The following is a 16297-nucleotide window of genomic DNA, read 5'->3' on the forward strand; positions in this document are numbered from 1 at the left end:
GGGGGGGGGGGGGGGGGGGGCGGCGTTTTGCGGCCAGCGGTTTCCTAACTTCGGGATGCGCAAGAGACGGGATTCCCAGTTGGGTTACTTTTTTGTTTACCAAAAGGTCGCAGTTCGCACCTTCCATCTTTCCCTCCTCCCAAGGACTCGGCATACATAATGTTTGCAAACCTCTATGTACTAACTCGAACCAGGTCTCTCGCGGAGCTTCGCAGGTCTCGCTCCTGCCAGCCTTCCTGAATTTTAATTTCATTAAAGTTTCACAAGCCTAGTTTTAACACCCTGCTTTGAAGAATTTTCGTTGAAGATAAGGTTTATTGGTTTTCAGTTACTTTAACTTACTGCACCTTAAAACCTGAGTAAATCTCATCGTGTGCATTTATCATCACTTTTCACAATCTGTACGTAATTGTAACGTAACGTAACACAAACGTTTGGCCTTTTCGAGGTTTCTTCATAGTGCTGGATTTATATCTGAATTTTAGAAAGGCAAAGAGCATGGCAAAATACACGTTAAAAAGTTTTAAAATGCATTAAATAGGGCTCTAGGGATTATTGGTTTTCTTAAATATAGTTATAGTATTTTATTTCTTTTTTAAGGGCAAGTGTCCAGAGGATGGTTGGGATGAAAGTACACTTGAACTCTTTCTACATGAACTTGCAATCATGGATAGCAACAATTTCCTGGGCAATTGTGGTGTGGGAGAAAGGGAAGGGAGAGTGGCATCTGCGTTAGTTGCTCGGCGTCATTACAGGTATTTTTTTCAAGTTGCATGTGAAAACGTTTGTTTTTTCCTTTATGGTTAAAAGCAATGGTGGCAGTATTTATCATATTAAATTATAAAATGTCCGTTTATAATCTGCTTCTTCCCTATTCAAATGTTCACTAAAATAGAGGAAACAGGGAGATGGAAACAATTTATCTGAGCAGGTGCTTTTCAAGACAGTAGAGTAAAGTTGTATATGGTTGTTACCTTGTCAGGTTCTGGGTAATTAACGATACTGGCTATATATTCTGATAAGAATGTTTAACCTAATAAACCTCTTTGGTTGTAAGAGTTTAAAATAGGTTAAAGTTTATGGTTTTCCATGTTTCTTTTCTGACATTGCAAATTTTTTCAGAGAATTATATAGAGGTAGAACCTTAAAAGGTTGTTTTTCTGCATCTAAACTGAATCCCATTTTATAAGTACCTTGCTTTGTTGCAATAGATGCAGGAAAAGTTTTATTAAATTTAATTTTAGATTATTAAATTGCTTTTTTCTTCTATGGTAACCATTTAACTGATAGTGGCTCCAAATATGATGATTTCTCTGTTCTCCAACCTTTCTGTGAAATATAGATAAACTCTTAAAACACTCCTGTCTTCCATGATTTTAAATCATGATGAAATTTTCCTAGGGATAGTAAAATTTAACTTCAATCAAAACCATCAAACTTCCAGTTCTATCAAAAGGTGCAAACTTCCAGTTATAAAATAAGTAAGTCATGAGATGTATAGCAGGTGACTATAGTTAATAATACTGTATTGTATATTTGAAAGTTGACAGAGTAGATCTTTAAGGTCTCATCACAAGAAAAAAATTTGTAACTGTGTGGTGATGTATGTTAATTAGGTTTATTGTGGTGATCATTTCACGATATAGACAAATATTGAATCATTGTATTATACCTGAAACCAATATAATGTTATATGTCAATTAAATCTCAATTAAAAAAATTGCAGTCAAAACTAATGATGAATGTATAACTTAGATGAGAAATTCATGGTTAAAAATGGGCTGATAACATGGTTGATGATATATATAAAAAATACTTTGTACACGAGGTTTCAGTGGTAATGAAATGCGACACTAGTGTTCTGTGATAATTCTAGTGTGCAGAATTTCCAATCTGACTATAAATTACAAACAGATTTTTGATTTTGAAGGGTATTTAGAGGTATCTTTAAATAATGTATAACATCATCTAATTTAAAATGAGTGGATTTGTGCACTAATTTTCAGGGAGCATATAGGTCTTTTAAAATTAAGGCAATGTTTGAAACGTCAGCTCATCCCCATGAGCCCACTGCTCTGGTTAGGGGAAAAAGAAAGAGAATTTATTGGTGCGTGTATTCTGTTTTTCTACTGCTGCATGACAAACTTAGTGGCTTAAAATAATCGATTATTCTTCTCCCTCATAGTTCTGTGGGTTAACTGGGCTCAGCAGGGTGGTTATAGCTTTGGGTCTCTCATGTAGTTGCTCTCAGATGTTGGCTGAGAGTTCAGTCATCTGAAGGTTCAACTGGGCGATTTATCCAAGTTTTCTGACTTAGTTGGCTGGAAGCTCGGGTGGCCTCTCCCTGTGGCTTGGGCTTCTCCGAGCATGGCAGCTGGATTGTCAGAGGAAGCCCCCAAGAGCAAGGCCTTCAAGAGGCCAGGTGGAGAGCTTTAAGGCTTCCTGTGATCTAGCTCAGCAGTTCCACACCATCACTTCTGCTAGATTCTTCCTGGCCAAGCAGGTCACTAAGGCCAGCTCAGCTTCAAGCAGAGGGGAATTAGTACCTCTTGGTGTGGGAGTAGCATATGGGCATAGGCAGAAAAGGAATTGATAGTGGCCATCTGTGGAGACTAGCTACCACAACATAACTGATGAATTCGTTTCAGTTTAAGTAAGGTATTTTCGTATTATTAATAGTTGATAAAATGCATCTACAATAGTCAAGTATTGCTTCTGGTATTTTTTTGGTTTTTGTATTTGTATACTTACATGATGGGTTACTTAGAACACTGAATATTTTTGTCCAGTTATTGGCCCATTTTTTGCTTAGGTTCATTCATGGAATTGGACGATCGGGTGATATTTCTGCTGTGCAACCAAAAGCTGCAGGTTCTAGCCTTTTGAACAAAATTACCAATTCTTTGGTCCTGGACATCATAAAGTTGGCTGGTATGTACTGTGTTAATCATAATACTTTTGGCTGACCAGCCACAGACAGCTTTGCCTAATTTCTTTTATTAATGCTTCTTTCCAAAAAGGATATAAATGGCTTCTGAAAAGACATATATATGTAAAACGTTTAGAATAAGAGGGAAAATCAGAGCCATAAGCCTGGAGGATGACTTTGGAGTGAGCTTCTTGAGAGCGAGTACAGAAGAAGCAGCAATAAGCCTACAACTCTTATTATTTGGTAGAAGTATATCGTCTCTTCTAGAAGGATGCAGTTTTACAAGGGAATGACTAATTTACTTTTTACTTTTTATTCATAGGTGTCCATACAGTGAGCAACTGCTTTGTAGTTCCTATGGCAACTGGTATGAGTCTAACTCTGTGTTTCTTGACATTAAGACACAAAAGACCAAAGGCGAAATATATTATATGGCCAAGAATAGACCAGAAGTCCTGCTTTAAATCCATGATCACTGCAGGTAAAAGAAGAGAAGTGGCATATATAGTGTCTTCAATATCACAGTTAGAAAATTCAAACTTTTTATATAAAGGTAGATAAATGGAAAAGAAACTAAACTTGTTCCTATTCTGTCTTTTTATTGTGGTAAAATATACCTAACAAAATTTACCATTTTAACCATTTTTAAATGTACAGTTCCGTGGCATTAAGCATATTCACGTTGTTGTGCAACTGTCACCACTGACTGTCTCCAGAACTTTTTCATCCTCTTAAACTGAAACTCTACATTAAACAATAACTCCCCCTCCCTAGTATTCCCAGTCGCTGGCAATCACCGTTCTGCTTTCTGTGTCAATGAATTTGACTACTCTAGGTTTTTCATATAAGTGGAATCATGGAGTATTTGTCTTTTTGTGACTGGCTTATTTTACTTAGCATGATGTCTTTAAGGTTCATTCATGTTATAGCTTGTGTCAGAATTACTTTCATTTTTTAAGACTGACTAATAACACATTGTATATATATCCCACATTTGGTTTATTCATCCATTCGTTCATTCATTGATGGACACTTGGATTGCTTCCACCTTTTGGCTGTTGTGAATAATGCTCCTGTGAAGAGGAGTGTCCAAATACCTGTTTGAGTTCCTGCTGTGAATTCTTTTGGGTATATTCTCAGAAGTGGAATTACTGGATTGTATGTCCCTATTCTTTAAAATGGGCATATGGTTGCCTGCCTCATGATATTGTTTTGAGGATTAAATGGGATGACATGAAGTGCCCAACAATAATCCCTGGAGCTTAAAAGGTGCTTCAGGAATGTTTGTCGTCTATACGTGAGTGGAGTATACATGAATTATTACCATGAATCAAAGTACAAGGATGTAGGCATCATTAAGTATAGATGAGACAAAAACTTTAAATTGATGTTGTAATATTTGGCTTGCTTAAGTCAAATTTGAGAATTTATGGTTATTTTTGAATGGCCTCAGTCAGTTGTATGAAATGAGCAATATTGAGCTCTAATTAAACAGCACAAGTAATCCTATAGAAATTCATGTAAAGGGATTCATAATAAGGACATATAGCAGAAACTGATGGACTTTTAAAAAACATACTGACTTATTTTCAGTGGCATAAAGTTGTCTTTTAATTTACATCCTGTTAACCAAAGATCTGATAATCACACTATGGAAAAGTTTCCCATATTGAAAAACTGGAAGCTTTTTTCTAAAAGATGTTATGATTTGGACTACAATTTACAGTTCATTTTTATTTAGGATAGCTTATATTCTTAGGAAGCAGGATAGTTTTGTTGTTAAAAAAGCTTGCATTTTAATTGTTTGAAAGCAAGAATAGGGTTGGGTGTAGAGAATTTGAGAAATAATAGAAAATTAGCTGTCCTTAGGAAGCTACTTACTTAAGTAAAGTTTTCTTTGTTTTAATAGCTGTGAAGGTACAGGTGTAAAAACTAGACATCTCTGAACCAATATATTTGAATTGATGATTTTATAGAGGCTGAGGTTTTATGTTTCTGTAGATAGAATGCAGACAACTTGATGTGGATTCTAAAACACAAAAGAAAACTACTTGTCTTAACTTTGCTTTAACTTCTGTGTGACCTTGGGAAAGCCACTTAATCTTCCTGAACTTTGGCTCCCTTATCTTTGAAATGAGTGAGTCGAGCTAAATGGTTTCTAAATCCCTTACAATTCTTCAATCCGTGAATCTAGCTTGCTGATAGATTTGGTATTTGGGAAGGCTGCAGATGTGACTACATAATAACTTTATGTGCAGAATTTCCCAAGTTTATTTTCTATCCAATTTCTAGGACTTAAACATTTAGATTTTACTTTTACTGTGAGTTCTTACTAGTATTGCAAAGTACTTAGTTATGTAAGTGCTTTGTACATTATCTAGTGTATATATTTCTTGTATAACTTAAGTTTATAGATACCTGAATATTTACCATACAAGGTTAAATAGTTATTATTTGGGTGGACCTTTGATCATATGCCAGTTAAGTGTACTAATTCAATTGGAAATTTGAAAACAATTTTTATATTTAGATTATAGAAGGCCCTTGTAAGCTATGAGATGGGTTAGAGATCTTTACGCTACTGAAACTTGTTATGTTTTTCTTCAGAGGTAAAACATGAAGCCGATGATTGTGATTTGTTTCAGTACTTGAATTATATTATTATTTTTGTCCATCTCTGAAATAAAGTGAACTTGAAAATAAACTTACATGTTGCCAGAGAATGAGTTGGTTTACTTTTCTAGTTGTCCTTCACATTATTTTGACCTGCCTTTGACTCATACCAGTGTTGAGCCAGGTCTTTATTACTGGAGGAGGATTCATCAACTAAAATAAATATTTGGAGTTTTTGTGCAGAATAGCACTGCTTCCTAGAATTCCAGGATCTTCCCTCGCTTTAGTTTACATTAACATTTTGATTTCTGGTTGGCTTGGTTAGGTTTTGAGCCTGTGGTGATAGAGAACGTTTTAGAAGGTGACGAGCTGCGCACAGACCTGAAAGCAGTGGAGGCTAAAGTCCAGGAACTTGGGCCTGATTACGTTCTGTGTGTTCATTCGACTACATCCTGTTTTGCTCCAAGGGTGCCTGATAGGTAAATGATTTGTGAATATTGTCCTTTAGGTGCTCATCAGTCTTTTGTATAAAATGCAGATATACTAATTCTCAAATATGCCTAAATAACATTAGACAGTAAATAGGTGCATGGACTTTTGTAAGAGAATAGATTGACCTTGTGGAGAAACAGCATAATGGCTTAGGAAAATAAAAATTTGATATAGAAGAGGGAAAAACTGTTAGTGTCAAGTGGAGATCCCTTTATCTCCGAAGTAGATGCAGAACGTCTCTGTTTTCTTGCTTTTTTTTTCTGTTTCTGATGTCTTCGCATCTTTTTCCTCATTATTTAGTAGAAGTTTCTAAGCTAAATGTTGGATTTACATGTTTCCATTCCTGTCTCCACTTCTTTGATCTTACAGTTAGTTTTCATGTATAGGCACTATCAGTATTAACAGATATTAAATAGAAAATTTTAGGATTATTTACTGTCCTTTGAATTTTCTTTTTAATTGGAAGCCAGATGTACGCTTAGGTATATACAGAGGTTGTCTTTGCATTTTGAGAAAAATGCAAATATTTAAGAAAATAAAAGCAAAAAGAAAAAAAGTAAATGTTTTCTAAGAGATGGCTTCAGATTTTCATTTTGAAAATGCAATAGGCTTAGATCTAATAATACTAATTATTAGTTTTGGTTTTTGACAGCAGGTCTGTTTCATTTTAACATTTTGAACAGAAATGCTAATAATTTGTAAAAACCACATTGATTTTGTACTTTTTCTGTAGCATAAGTTATACTTTGGTTTTAATTCACAGAATCACATAATTCAACAGTAACGAATGCATGTTTTATTATAAGCAGATATGAGACAATTTTAAAACCATGCTGTTGAAAATTTACCTTCATTCATGAGTCTGTGAATTCTATTTTAAGATTATATTGCATATATTTTAGTTGTTTGTTCATTAATTACCAATCAGGTTTTAAATTTGTATTAAAGTATTAAACATCTCTATACTTTCTTCATGATGGTTTTGATATCTAAAAGTCAAATGTGATAGAAGTAAATCACATTTGCAAAAATAGCACATGGATATTTTTGTTAGATTATTTGTCCTTGAGGATAGTTTTGTTTATATTTCATTTTGACTAACTTTTTTTTGAATGTTTACAGTCTGCCTGGTGCAGTGTTAAATATTTTACATGTTATCTCCTTTGGAAAAAATTATAAGGTTTTTGTCAATCAGCAAAATTCTCATTTGCCACTTTTTAGTGGTGTTATGTACTGAATGTTTCTAATAAGAATGAACTTTAGGAAAATGGTGATGCACAGTTGTTAGTAATACGTTTGAATTTCTGATTTTATTAAATTTAAAATACATTTTAATTTCTTTACATTAACCTTATTTCCTTTATAGTCTTAATTTGAATGGGTGTATATATATGTGTGTGTATATATATGTCTTTATTAATTAATTGGACAGAGTATTGTGGGGCAAAATCAGTCAAACGAAATGTTAAAAAAAGAAGGATATCATTTCTTCTCACTGATAAACACCTTTAATTGGCTTCTAAGTTAGAAAACAGTTGGATTCACATGGAGAATATTTTTTCTGCCTCTCCTTGCCTTTCATTGAATACCTTTATACGTACACTAAATATTGGCTCATTAGATCAATTCAGAATATTTTAAACTGCTCACAAGTGATTTTTTTTCCTTTTTGCAATAGTACTTTATGTTATTATGGTGCTTTACTTTCAAGGAAGTTTGTTTTTAAGGAATGCTTTTATTAGAACACAAACATGTGAAAGTGCCTTTTATCTTATGAAGAAAATACTTGTGTGTATTCCAGAAGTCTGTTTTGTTAAAAACAACATTTGATTAGTTTAAGTAACAGACAGATTTTCTTTTTTTTAAAGATTTTATTTTTCCTTTTTCTCCCTGAAGCCCCCCAGTACATAGTTGTATATTTTTACTTGGGGGTCCTTCTAGTTTTGGCACGTGGGACGCTGCCTCAGCATGGCTTGATGAGCGGTGCCATGTCCATGCCCAGGATCCGAACTGGCAAAACCCTGGGCCACCAAAGCGGAACGCGTGAACTTAACCACTCGACCACGGGGCCGGCCCCTAGAAAGGTTTCCTGTGTTGATTTTGAGGTTTATGAAAATGAATGATAAAATGAGTTTTAATTCATAAAACTTTAAGGAAGCAAATCAAAAACTTCTAACAGATGAACAGAATGTTATTTCTATTTGTAGTTTAAAAAATTAATGCACATCTGTTAGAAAAAGATGTATTATGCATAAATAGATAATAAAACTATGTAATGTATATTTGAAAAAGGTCTTTGTAGAAAAGAACTTTTGTTGTATAAAAATACTTTGCTTCCAAACTATATTATAGAAAGAAAAAAAATTTTTTTTTTTTTGAGGAAGATTAGCCCTCAGCTAACATCTGCCGCCAATCCTATTCTTTTTGCTGAGGAAGGCTGGCCCTGAGCTAACATCCGTGCCCATCTTCCTCCACTTTATATGTGGGATGCCTCCCACAGCATGGCTTGCCAAGCAGTGCCGTGTCCACACCCTGGATCCGAACTAGTGAACCCCGGGCTGCTGAAGCAGAATGTGCGCACTTAACCACTGCACCACCAGGCTGGCTCCTAGAAAGAAAATTTTTTAAAAATGAATTTTATTGAGCCAGCCCTGCTGGCCTAGTGGTTAAGTTCGGTGTGCTCCACTTTGGCCTGGGTTTGGTTCCTGGGCACAACCTACACCATTCTGTTAGCAGCCATGCTGGGCTGGCAGCCCACATACTAAAAAAAAAGAGGAGGATTAGCACAGGTGTTAGCTCAGGGTGAATCTTCCTCAGGCAAAAAACAATTATTAAATCACAGAATTTAGTTTTAGCTTCATTGTGTAAAGACATTTCTATTAGAGATGACCCCAGTCACAAGTAATATTTGGTTTTGTGAAGGAACTTCTACAGTTATGCACTGCATAACAACATTTTGATCAGCGACAGACCACAGATACAAAGGTGGTCTCATAAGATTAGTACTATATAGCCTAGGTGTGTTGTAGGCTATACCATCTAGGTTTGTGTAAGTACACTGTGATGTTTGCACAACAACGAAGTCACCTAATGATGTGTTCCTCAGAACGTAACTCTGTTGTTAAGGGACTCATGAGTGTATTTATTATGCTCTAATTGAAATTTATTGCCTTACTTTGCATAAAGTTAGACTTTCAGATTGCCTTAATATGGAGAATGTCAAATGAAAAAGTAAGAGTGAATTTAAAACCAGCAGCTATTTAAAAGATTCCTTAGTATCCAAGTTGTTGGAAAATGTTAGTTATTTTGGTACAGAAACATTTTAATGTTCTGTATTTTTTAATATATTAAAGTCTATTTAAAAATGTATTTTTTATGTTGTGAGATGTTTAATATGAGATTTCTTAAGATTTCAAGATATGCTAATTATTTAGCAGATATTACCTTTAGTATCATAAGCAACCAAAAGCATTTAAATGAGCATACCACCTTGTAAGGGGTCATTATAAATAATTTGCTGCTTCTTTTTATATAGGAAATTTTAAGGTGATTTAAAAGCTACCATCTATATAGATTTTTATAAATACGTATTTTCTTATTGGTAGCATTAATTTTATACTTTTTTAGGTTTATTCTAAAGTGCCTGTTATGTATTTCTAAGTTGCCTAATTACATGCTAAAATACTGCAGTAGAAGTTTCAGTTTTGTCATTTTTTTTTCTGGTGTACGTTAAATTTTAAAAAAGTTTTCACTCCGTAATTTTTAAAAGCACAGTATGAATATGTCTTTCTGTTGAATATTTATGTTTATAGAGTAGAAGAACTGGCTGTGATTTGTGCTAATTATGACATTCCACACATAGTCAACAATGCTTATGGAGTGCAGTCTTCAAAGTGTATGCACCTCATTCAGCAGGTAAGAGAGTTTAAAAAGAGATGTCAAGAAAAAATGGATTTTAACATATTATGGGATTATTACTTTTTTTTTATTATAACCTAGTGTAATAGCAATTATCTATCAGCCTCTACTTCATGGAGCATTAGAAATTTGCAAACAGGGGCCAGCCAGGTGGCGCAGCGGTTAAGTGCGCACGTTCTGCTTTGGCGGCCCAGAATTCACTGGTTTGGATCCCGGGTGTGGACATGGCACTGCTTGGCAAGCCATGCTGTGGTGGGTGTCCCACATATAAAATAAGTAGAGGAAGATGGGCACAGATGTGAGCTTAGGGCCAGTCTTCCTCAGCAAAAAGAGGAGGATTGGCAGCAGTTAGCTCAGGGCTAATCTTCCTCAAAAAAAAAAGAAAAAAGAAATTTGCATGCAGTGTTCATTCAGTAAAAGTCATCATTCTTTGGTAGTCTGGTGGTAATTGGACTAGTAGCTTTGGTCAGAATCACCATAGAAATACTTTAGTAGTTTAGTTTTTAACTTTTTGAGAACACTTCATTACCAGTATTCTCATTTTTCTAATGTACTAGATCATAGTACATTATATAGATTTTTACATAGATATAGATTATATAGTTTTTAAAACTATATTGATGATTTGTTCTATATTTAATATTTAAGGAATCGCTTTACCTTATTATCCTAGACTGGAAGTGACTTCATTTATAAACATTCTAGCATGTAACTGTGGAGTTGGCAGGTTTTTAGAAATTTTATGATTTTATTTTATTTTTATAAGCATCAAATAGATCTGGTCATCTGTTTTAAATTCTTATTTTGAAAATATGCTTGGATGTCCCATCCTACTCAGAATAAGAGTCACAGCCATGGCCTGTAAGGCTTTGTGTATTCAGGCCTTGTACTTTTTCTAATTTCATTTCCTACTGCTTTTCCTCTCACTTGCTCTCTCCTGGCACACTTGTCTGTTTTCTTTTCCTCCCTGGTGCCACACATGCCACACCACCAGGCATTTTACTCTTGCTCATCCCTCTCCCATGATTGCTCTTCTTGAGAGTTGCATGGCTTCTTACCTCACTTTAGGTCAGTGAGACTTTGTCAGACACCCTATCTAAATAAACACCTCCCTCTTCCTTGCCAGCATTTTTTTATCCCTCTTTTCCTGTTTCATCATATTCATTGATTTTAAGGTGCACATTTTTCTACAGTATAACATCTCTGGAATTGGGATGTCTCACAATCATTGGTGTTGTATAACACTAGTTTGGCAATGTTTTTTTTAACCTAGTGGTGTGTAAAATAATGTTGCTTCTTAAAATCAATGGCTTCTTGCTCTTTTTCTCCATAACACTTATCACCTCTTGATAGGTTATTTGTTTATTGTCTAGTTATTGACAGTAGTTAGAATTAAGGTTCTTTTAGGGCAAGGACCTTGTTTTGTTTGCTGTGTCCTCAATACTTAGGACAGGGGTTGGCCCCATGGCCGAGTGGTTAAGTTCTCGTGCTCTGCTTTGGAGGCCCAGGGTTCGCTGGTTCAGATCTTGGGCACGGACCTAAACACTGCTCATCAAGCCATGCTGTGGCGGCATCCCACATAGAAGAATTAGAATGACTTACAACTAGGATATACCACTATGTCCTGGGGCTTTGGGGAGAAAAGAGGAAGATTGGTGATAGATGTTAGCTTAGGCTCAATCTTCCTCTCACACACAAACACACAAAATACTTAGGACAGTACCTGGTACATAATTGACTCTCAATAGCTAGTTACTCAAAAAAGTGAATGAATAAATGAAGTATTATAGTTACTTAAAATGATTAATTATTCATATTAGGATATGGATATATATCCACATGTGAGTTATACAATTTGTGTGCATAATGATGTTAATCACATATTCAGTTTTGACATACATGTGATTGTTATTATGTGGACATAAGTTATTCATGGATTATCTGTGGCCTCCAAGGTGGTGGCAAATGCTCCTTAGCCCAGCAGATACTATCTAGCAAATTTTTTTGTTTTATATCATTTTGAGTGTACTAATATCATCTCCAATAAAAATGTGGTTTATATGAGATAGTAACAGCCAATTTGCTTAGTTTCTTTACTCAGAAGTTGTACCACTTAGGGTGTAATTGGCTGCAAGTAATAGACACCCAATTTCAATTGTCTGAACAAGTAAGGAAATAGATTTGTTTACATAGCATAAGAAGTCTAGGGGTAGAGTGGATTGTAGGCGTGGTATATCAGGGTTTCTTAAAATATTTGGAGGAAAACCAGTTAGCATTTTCTTGATATCCTTTTTTTATTATTCCTTAACTTTTTAAGGCTTCATCACAATTCTAAATGAGATTATATGTAATTTGAGTGGTGGCAGAGGAAGGTTGTACAATTGTCTATGCTGGAAATCTTGAAAAACATTTTATTTCAGTGCTCCGTCTTTATTCCTTCTCCTCCTTTTCTGTTTTTCCTTCTCCTCTTTAATTTTCCACAGCCTCAATTCATTTAAAAGTCATCAGCATTACTAAAAGTTTGGAAAAATGAGGAAGGAGTAGAAGATCATTCATAAGCCTGTTACCCTAACAAATTAATAATTTCCGTGTCCACTGTTTTCTCTTTTTATATTTATTGCTTTTTTACGTAGTTATAGTCATTGTGTACATATAGCATTAACTTCTTTAAACTTAGTGAGAAAACTACATTTAACTTTTAAACTTAAGTATAAACTTCGATTATATTTCTCTGCCCTCCACACGCCTGCGGAGTTTTCATAATGATCCTTTAAACAGTTCTTTAACATTTACTCATATACCCTATACTTACCCCAGAAGTGCTCAGTGTTTTGGTGCTCACAACGTATCTTTGAATACTAGAAATTTGGTGGTGTACTTGAAGAGATTAAGGCTAAAAGAAGATGAGTTCCAGGGTACAGTATGAAAAGTGCTCTTGGAGTTGTACATCACAAATACCCTGCTCTGTCATCACCTCTCTTCGTTCATGAGGTGGTTTTACTAAATTTTTAACCAGAAAATAACACTATAAGATGGATGAATGAATTTTTTAAATGTAGCTATTGTATTGTTGCAGATACTGTTACTTTCTAAAATTGACATTTCTTGAAAAAAAAAAAAGCAGTACATAAACATTCCAACTTTCCTAAATTGGCCCTCACAAAAAGAGGTGGTGGCACTGTTGCTTTAAACCAAATAAATCCTTGGGTCTCATTGAGCGCTCGTTGCTGTTTCATGACGTTCTAAAAAATTAAAGTTAGCTTTAATTCACCTCAGTGGTTCTTATTAGTAATATATGCCACTTACTGAGTACCCACCATGTGTCAGGGATGCTTCTAGGCTTTTAGAGTTTATTAACTTAATCCTGACACTTTAAGGTATACTTCCATTCTACAAATAAGCAAACTCAGTAGGATTAAGTGACTTGCCCAAGGTCCCAAGCTACAAAATGGCCCATCTAGTTTAGTGTGACTCCAGAGCCCCATATTTTTCTCTAAAAAACAAAGTACTAAAACTGCAAATATTTTTTTTTTTCTCTAAAGATTGGCACCTGCACTATCTTCTGTTGCCAATCTTCTTTTTTTTTTTTCTTCTCCCCAAAGCCCCCTAGTACCTAGTTGTATATTCTAGTTATAAGTCCTCTGGCTCTGCTATGTGGGACGCTGCCTCAGCATGGCTTGATGAGCGGTGCCAGGTCCACGCCCAGGATCTGAACCGGTGAAACCCTGGGCTGCCAGAGCAGAGTGCGCGAGGTTAATCACTCAGCCATGGGGCTGGCCCCTGCAAATACTTTCTTGAGAAGATAGTATTGTAATAACCAACCAATTGGTGAAGATGAGCTGTAACTAAAATGTTACAGAATTCTTCTTTTTTAAGGGCAATGACCCAGAATGAGTTAATGCTCAGCACATAGAATGTTCTGGCATATACATATAATCCCTAGGAAGTCAGCTTTGAAGAACCTATACTTCTGTTTATATACTAAACTTATTTAGGAGACTCATGGAATATGGATGTTATGACAGATTAATGGAGGGGGATGTGGTAGAGTTACAAAAATACATAGGCTTAATTATTTTAGAATCAAAATGGATTGTAAAGCTTCAAAGTGTGGGAAGCAGCAACTTATTAAGAATTTGAGAGAAGTAGGTGTTAATACTACTTATTCACAGACTTAATTGTCAATTTGTTCAATAAATATTTACAGGGTTCCCATTGATGTGCCAGGCACCAGTATAGGTGCTGGGAGTGCAGTAGTGAATACAACAAAATCCTGTCATGGAGCAGCAGCAGACAGTAAACAATACGTATGACTGGCCTTGATTAACACTCTTCTGTTTTGAGGGGAGGGGTGTCAGGTTAGCTGGAGTGATCCAGGAAGGCCTCTCCAAGAAGTAACATTTGAGCAGAGCCCTTAGTGATGTGCAGAGTGAGCCATGCAGCTCTCTAGAGTGATTCCAGGCAGAAGGTACAGCAAGTGCCAAGACTCTGGGGCAGGAGTGTGCTTGGGATGTGTGAGGAACAGCAAGGAGGCCAGTGTGGCTAGACCAGGGCAAATGAGGGCAGCAGTGGTAGTAAAGAGATTTGAGGTGTGTTAAGGATTTGGCATTTTATTCTTGGTGTGATTGTCAGCCATTGGAGGGTTTTGAACAGGAGAATGACAAGTGATTTACATCTTTAAACCATCATTTTGGCTGCTCTGTGGGGAATAGACTGTAGGAAGGCAAGAGTGGAATGCTGTTGGAGCAGCCCATCTGAAATATGTTGGTAGTTTGGGCCAGAATGGTAGCTGTGAAGGTGGTAAGAATTGGTGAAATTCAGATATATTTTGAGAGTGGATTTTATGGGATATGCTGATATGTCAGATGTGGGGTAAGAGGAAATGAGAATTCAGGGACTCCAAGGCTTTTGGCCTAAGTAACTGGAAGAACAGAAATGCGATAGGAAGGGTGTTTTATCTTTTAAACATGAGCTCTTCATTCAGATTACCTGGGTTTTAGTCCCTGCTGTCATTGACTGCCTGAGTGACCTTCTATAATGGGCTTTAATTGCCTGGATTTGAATCTCAACTGTGCTATTAACTACATTTCTGACCTTGGGCAGGTCACTTTAATTTCATTGTGCCTTAATTTTCTCATCTGTAAAGTGGCTGTTATACTAGCATCTACCTCATATGGTTATTGTGAGGGTTAAATGAGTTAAGAAAAAAGTAAAGTGCTTAGAACAGTGCCTGATGCATAGTAAGTTCTCAGTAAATTCTGGCAGTAATCATTTCATGAACAATTATCTGTTTTATTCACTGCTACTATCCCAGAACCTAGATCAGTGTTTGGCATGTGATAAGTGCTCAGATATTTGTTCTGTGAATAAATGAGTAAATTAATGAACTGATAAATGGCAACCCTTTACTTCATAGAATATGCTCCTATGTTTCCTCTTCTCTTAAGCCCTTCCATCCTTATGGTGTTTTTATCCTCTTCATCGATAGCCTCTGACTTCAGTGTGGGGAATGAGGTCTATATTCCATTCCTGAGATTGGGTCCAGCGTGTGTGTTTTCATGCCACAGAGTGTGCTGCGCTTTCGCTGCTTTCTGTGTTTTAGGCTGAAGGGCTCTAGCAAAGTCTGGTGTACTGATGTTCTCTTAGTACTCCTCCTCCCAGTTTAGATTCAGGTCTCTCAGGAAGCCTTGGACAGTACTTAGATGTTAGTAAAAGGGCAACTCTAACTCTTCTGCCTTATTTTTACGTGCTGCTACTTGACTTGTTTTTCAGTTATTTATTCTATTAGTCTTTTTTTCTTTTGAGGAAGATTAGCCCTGAGCTAACATCTGCCTCCAATCCTCCTCTCTTTGATGAGGAAGACTGGCCCTGAGCTAACATCTGCCCATCTTCCTCTCCTTTATATGTGGGACGCCTACCACAGCATGGCTTGCCAAGCGGTGCAGTGTCTGCAGCTGGGATCTGAACCGGTGAACCCCGGGCTGCCAAAGTGGAACGTGCACACCTAACCACTGTGCCACCAGGCTGGCCCCTCTATTAGTCTTATATGCTTCTCTTTGTTTTCCTGTGATATGGTGAGATTTTCTCCTATCAGAGTTTATGAGGAAATTAGAAGAGTAACGGAAAGGTTAAGATTTAAACAACCATGTGATAGCCCAGAGTGCTTGGCTCCACTTCTGTGCTTTTGCTGCTTCTACCTGTTGCCTGGTCTGGTCTCTTAGATTAGGCCAGCTATCTGCTCTTTCTGTTCTCCCTGAGATACTGATGTGGAGAGAAAGTGTGAAGATGAAGGTCAAATGTGCTTATAATATTAATAGGAATGTAGATTGTGAATACAGATTGAAA

The 16297-nt window shown here is 36.1% G+C and overlaps 1 protein-coding gene across 1 annotated transcript in view; it reads left to right on the plus strand.

The window, feature by feature from the left end:
• The window catches only part of SEPSECS (Sep (O-phosphoserine) tRNA:Sec (selenocysteine) tRNA synthase), a 34655-nt gene that overhangs the window by 2125 nt on the left and 16233 nt on the right, over positions 1 to 16297 (plus strand). Inside the window, exons 3-6 of the mRNA XM_046657487.1 lie at positions 2813 to 2931; positions 3252 to 3410; positions 5868 to 6021; positions 9847 to 9949. Coding sequence (XP_046513443.1) covers positions 2813 to 2931; positions 3252 to 3410; positions 5868 to 6021; positions 9847 to 9949 — 535 coding nt within the window. The remainder of the gene's footprint in view (positions 1 to 2812; positions 2932 to 3251; positions 3411 to 5867; positions 6022 to 9846; positions 9950 to 16297) is intronic.

Source organism: Equus quagga, chromosome 3 (genome assembly GCF_021613505.1).
Source record: "Equus quagga isolate Etosha38 chromosome 3, UCLA_HA_Equagga_1.0, whole genome shotgun sequence".
Taxonomy (NCBI): Eukaryota; Metazoa; Chordata; class Mammalia; order Perissodactyla; family Equidae; genus Equus; species Equus quagga.